This window comes from Buceros rhinoceros, unplaced genomic scaffold, assembly GCF_000710305.1.
Source record: "Buceros rhinoceros silvestris isolate BGI_N320 unplaced genomic scaffold, ASM71030v1 scaffold23645, whole genome shotgun sequence".
In the NCBI taxonomy this organism is placed as follows: Eukaryota; Metazoa; Chordata; class Aves; order Bucerotiformes; family Bucerotidae; genus Buceros; species Buceros rhinoceros.
The window spans coordinates 6,110-11,782 of NW_010411684.1; the positions used below are offsets into that span (position 1 = coordinate 6,110).

Sequence of the window (5,673 nt, forward strand, 5' to 3'; positions counted from 1 at the left end):
CAGGGCTGGTACAGGCTGCCCTGGGCAGTGGTGGAGTCCCCATCCCTGGAGGGGTTTCCCAGCCTTGTGGAGGTGCTGCTGAGGGACAGGGGTCAGTGGGGACCTGGCAGTGCTGGGAGACATGGGGATGGGAGTTGCTCAAAGGGCTTTTCCAGCCTAAATGGTTCGGTGACTCTGTGCTGGTGATTGGCTCCGCTGTCCTTTAACAAGTGACTTAGGAGGCGTGTTTGTAGTTCTGTGTCTTCCAGCTGGTGAGCACCGAGAGCAGCCGCTACAGCCTCGACCACATTTCCTCCCTCTTCTCCTCGCAGGTGAGTGCAGGGTCCCCAAGACACCGAGCTGAGGCTGGGGGTTGCTCTGAGAGACCTGGGCTTGGGGAGTTGAGTGTGAGCAAAGAGTCTCCCTGTAGCCTGGCTCACCATACGAGGGAATGCTTTGCTGTCATTGAGCACCTGTGTCTCTGCCGGGCTTGAGCGGACGATAAGAAGGAAAATCTCTCCTAGGAGACGCTCATCGACTTCGCCTTGACCTCGTCTGAGATCTGGGCACTGTGGCACAGCGAGGAGAACCAAACCGTTGTGAAATACATCAACTTCGAGCAGTGAGTGTCTGTGGGTTTGGTTCAGCCACCACTCCCAGGTGCGCAGCGGGGTTGCTCTTCCCTGCAAAGCTGATGGTGGGCTTGGTTTTCCTCCAGAAACGTGGCGGGCCAGTGGAACCAGGTCTTTGTGCAGCCACTGCCTGACGAGGAGGTGACAGTTCGGCACGACCAGGACCCCAGGGTGAGCCTCTGTCCAGTAGCAAGGAGTAGTGAAGCTTCTCTGCCCGGGAGAACGTGAAGACAGTCCCAGTGTACAAATTCTGTTGATACCAGCTGAAAATGACTCCGGATCAAAGGGGACAAGGGGACAAGCCTGTGTTACTCCAGCAGTAAAGGGCTCAGTGTGGTTATAAATCCAAAGGTTGAGGGCTGGGGGAGAATTTTGACTCGGTTGAGAGAAGACGTAAATAAATAGGATCTGGAGTGTGGATAGTAAATAAAGAGGGTCCAGAGTGTGTGGGGAGCAGTGTTCCACCACAGGAGAGGTCGGAGCAGGACGCAGGCATCAGCTGGAGCTAGAAAGGTACATAGATCCAGGGGATGAGCGTGAGGGGAGGAAGGAAGAGAAGCAGCATCTCACCTGCTCTCCTGACAAGGTGCATTCCCTTAAACCAGTCTTTTGCAGGAGACCTACCTGGCGTATCTGTTCCTGCCCGGCCGCTTCACAAACGCCGCTCTCCAGAAGGCTCTGCAGGTTAGTGAGCTGGTTCGGTGCGCGTGCCGCTCGGCTCCTCCCCTAGATGTGGGGCAGCGGGATTCCCTGGAGCTCTGCAGGCCTCAGTTTGCGTTGGGTCTCGTAGAGCTGCCAGCAGTCGCTGCGAGAAGTTTGTGGTGGTTGTGCCACCCTTCCCTGAAGGTGGGAGGCAGACCGTGGCTCCCAGGAGGCTTTTATGGGTTTTTTATGGCTCCTCTGGGGCTCTTCGGGGCAGAGTGAGGCAACATGCAGCAAAACAGAAAGGCCAAACTCCTGCCTCACCCCGAACAGCTCGATTCTTGGTGCCCTCACCAGAGCTGCTGCGAGGGTGTGCGGAACCTTATGCTGCTGGCCAGGAGCCTTCCTCCATCTCCGCAGGAGGATGGAGGCTGGCTGTGCCCCCACGTGCCCCACACTTCGCAGCCACCCCTGTTGTTTAACACCTCAGTGCTGTTGAGTTGCTCTATGTCACTCAGCCCTGCCTGAGCCTCGTGCTTTCAAGTAAAAGCTTTTTTGTGCTGCTTTTCAGATCTTTTCTCAAGGAACCGAGAGACACGTGGATCTGACGTGGGACGAGTTGAGAAGAGAGGTTACCCTAGCTGTGGAAAGTGAGGTGAGACCTTCACCCTTCCTGCCTGGCTTTTCCGTTCCCGTGTCTGGTTTTGGGTGTCTCCCGCTTCCCTCCTCCTTGGGTGCTCTTTGGTTGCCCATCGCGTGCTGCCCGTTCCCAGCTGCTGCGGGTAGGTGCTGTACTCCATGGACAAGCCGCTCTGGGGACGCATCTGACAGCCTTTTGGGGCTGAATTTCCTCTGCTCCATCCTCCTCCTCCTCCAGATTTTACCGAGCCAGCAGCCTGTCCACCCGCAGCTCATCCTCGAGGCTGCTCAGAGTGGAAAGTTCACCAAAACAAGGCGGTTTTGTAGCTATCGTGGTGCGTGATGGGTTTAGAGACCTGCAGGGCTGCCCTTTTTCTTGACGTTGCTGGTGCTTCTTACCCGAGGTTATGCAGAAAGGGCCTTCCCTCCCCTTGCTGCTTGCTGTAGGAAAACATGAATGCTCTGAGAGGAAGGTGGTGGGGAGGAACTGGTGTTTATATCCCTGTGAATGTGTGACACAGACACAGTGGTGAGAGACCAGACAACAGCCCGAACGCTGCGATTTGTCTCTGCTTCACTGCCCGTTCTCACCTGAAGTCTCGTTTGGCTCTCGGCAGTTCCAGGGCAGCGTGACTGAGTATGAGTGCTCGCCGGAGGAGTTCTGGCAGCTCCAGGTGGAGTTCTGGTCCAAGTTCTATGCCTGCTGCCTCCAGTACCAAGAAGCGCTCTCGCGGCCCCTGGCCCTGCTCCTGAACCCCTACACCAGCATGGTGTGTCTGCTCAAAAAGGTGAGGCTGAGGCCGGGAGCTCTGGGGAGGGGTTTTCTGGCCGCGACGTTGGTCCGGGCAGCTCATGGACGGCCTTTCTCCTCTCCAGGGCTCGCTGTCTTTTCTCGTGCCCTGCCCCTTGGTGGACCACCTCTATCTCCTCTCCAACGAGCACCTCCTGACCGAGGATGACGCTGCCATCTTTGATGGTGAGTGAGGAGACGGGGAGCTCTTCCGCTGTTGAAACACGGCGTGTTGGGGGAGCCCTGGGCAGAGGGACACAGGAGTTTCTGCAGGGGCCTCCTGACCCCGCCGTTATCTACACAGAGAGAGTTTTGTAGAGAGTTTTGTTTTGAGAAAGCTGCCATTGTGCTCCCACCAGGGTTTAGGAAATGGAATCAAGGCTGCAAATCTGTCCTTAAAAGCTGAAGCAGGAGGAATTTTAAACTTCAGGCTGCGTGTTGCTCGGTGACAAGGACCTTGGTAGATCCTTTGCCCTGTAGCTTTACAAACTCCCTGGGCAGGCTGCGGTTATCGGGCACCCTCTTCACCTGCTCTGTGGGGCAGATCTGCAGGCTGGAGCTCCGTGACGTGCCGGCGGGGAGAGCAGGATGCAGCCGCTCGGCTCTTTCCAAACAGCACGGCTGTGAAATGAGCCCTGCTTAACGCTGCCTTGCTGGGGGCTCCCTTGGCTTTGCCATCCTCACCCAGAGCCCCCAGCCCTTGGCACAAACCTTTCTCTTCCGTAAAACCCCCCGTCGGTGTCTTGCTGATGGAGTAGACCCCAAGATTACGGATGAGCTCTGGGCTCAGCTGGCCCGTTCTGCAAACTGAGGTTGCAGTGCGGTGTTTTTCTGTGGATGGTTTTGTGTAAGCTGTGCAGAGGGGCTGTGCTGGTTCCCAGTAAATGCCCCAGTAAGCTGTGGTTAATGCCATCAGCACAGCCTCCTCCGGGCTTTGCTGGCCATGGAATGACGGTTCACAAGAAAAAGGCAATGGAAAATGTTACCTAAGCTCCGCTTTCGTGCTTGAGTGATTTTTTTTTTTTTTATTATTATTATTTTTCTAAAGAATCCCTGTCCATTCGGCCGAGCTATTTCTGGCTCCAAGAGAGGGAAAGCTGGAGGCCGGGGCTGGGTCTGGGAGGCCAGCAGTTCCTGCCCAGGCTGCTTCAGACAGCTCCAAAAATGTGACTTAATTTAAAAACCGCCTGCGTGAAGGGTTAAACCCTTGGTTTAAACCCTCGGTGCTGCATTTTCAGATCACTTAAAGAATGTGAAAACCCTCCCTGGGCTGTGAGAGCGTGAGAGCCGCTGGCTCGGGGGGGTACACTCTTGGGCCACGCTATTTCCTTTCAACCTGTGGCTGGAGAAAACCCCTTGGAGGGATTTCAGTGTTATATTGGCCATCAGTATTTTTGACTTTCCACACAATAAAGCCCAAATCTTTCTCTGGTCAAGCCTGAAGTTCTAATTTGGCCTCGTAGTTAGCAGACAAGGGGCACTTTGGGACTAACACCAATCCGTGGCTGGTAGGAGCTGAACTAACTGGCTTTTGAATGGTCCTCCCACCTTCGCTTTGAAATCTCTCGTGAATATACAGTTAGATTCTTTCATTGCAGATTTGGAGATGTCTCGTGATGTTGTCTGTCTTGTCCAGTGCCTTCGCCTGATCGGAGAATCAATCTCCATGGAAATGGCTTTCCTCATGGAAATGGCTTGCTCCCGCCTCCAGCCTCCAGAAAAGGCTGCAGAGCAGATCCTGGAGGACTTGATAGCTAATGACACGTAAGGAGATGGTGTCGCAGGAGCAGGGATTGCCCAGAGCTGGCCTTGATCGGTGTCAGAGCCGGCCTTGATAGGCATGAAAGCGTATTTGGGATGTGGGGGCTCTCCCAGTGCTGCAGGAGTATTCTCCAGGGTGTGGGCATTGCTAATGTTAGTGGGATCTTGGCTAGCAAGTTCAGGGAGGTTCTGCCGCAGTGAGACCACATCTAGAGTCCTGTGTCCAGTGCTGGGCTGCCCAGTTGAGGAGAAACAAGGAGCTACTGGGGAGAGTCCAGGGGAGGCTGCGAGGATGAGGAGGGGCTGGAGCATCTCTGTGCCGAGGAAAGGCTGAGAGCCCTGGGGCTGCTCAGCTGGAGAAGAGCAGCCTGAGAGGGGACCTCCTCAATGTGACCAATGGCTAAAGGGGGTCAGGAGGAGGGGCCAGACTCTGCCCAGTGGTGCCCAGTGACAGGACAAGGGGCAACGGGCACCAACTGGGACCGGGGCAGTTCCACCTGAGCAGGAGGAGAAACTTGTTTGGTGTGAGGGTGAGGGAGCCCTGGCCCCGGCTGCCCAGAGAGGGTGTGAAGTCTCCTGCTCTGGAGAGATCCCAAACCCGCCTGGACGCCAAACTGGGGACTCTGCTGTGGGGACCCTGCTGGAGCAGGGGGTAGGACTGGGTGATCCCTAGAGGTCCCCTCTAACCCCACCCGTCTGGGGTTCTGGGATTCTCCCACCCAGAACCCCCTTTCCGTTGCCTGGGACCCTCCTGAAAACACATTTTGGGGGTTCTGAGAGCAGAAGAGGAACGACTTCCTGTAAGGTGGTGGCTGCGGAGTGGAAAACGAGCGTCTGCGTTAGGTCAGGTCAGAGCCCGAGCATGCCGTTGCTGTGCCGTTCCCCCTTGGAATGCCAGCCATCCCGCTGTTATTTCCTGGTAGCTTGAGGGAGTGGAATAAATAGCCTGGTGCCTGTAGGCACTGTCATAAAACTCCCGGCCAGAAGAAGATTCCCATCAGGAACGTCCAGGCTGATCAGGGAGGATGGCTAAGGGAGGAACGGGAGCCCTCTTCAGTTTAAACCTCATGGTGCGGGCAATTATTATTTATTATTGTTGTTTTCACATTGTAGGGAGAATGTGATGGAGGATATTCACAGCAAACTGCAGGAGATCAGGAACCCCGTCCACGCCATCGGGGCACTCATCCGAGAGATGGACTACGAGACTGACGCCAACACAGACAGAGG

The 5,673-nt window shown here is 55.7% G+C and overlaps 1 protein-coding gene across 1 annotated transcript in view; it reads left to right on the forward strand.

Annotated features, from left to right (window-relative positions):
* Positions 1–5,673, forward strand: part of NUP160 (nucleoporin 160kDa) — a gene marked incomplete at both ends in the record, with an annotated part of 27,462 nt that overhangs the window by 5,643 nt on the left and 16,146 nt on the right. The window contains 9 exon segments of the mRNA XM_010136098.1: positions 234–311; positions 504–601; positions 698–782; positions 1,227–1,295; positions 1,825–1,908; positions 2,510–2,680; positions 2,769–2,868; positions 4,281–4,446; positions 5,557–5,673. Of these exon segments, the coding sequence (XP_010134400.1) occupies positions 234–311; positions 504–601; positions 698–782; positions 1,227–1,295; positions 1,825–1,908; positions 2,510–2,680; positions 2,769–2,868; positions 4,281–4,446; positions 5,557–5,673 (968 nt within the window).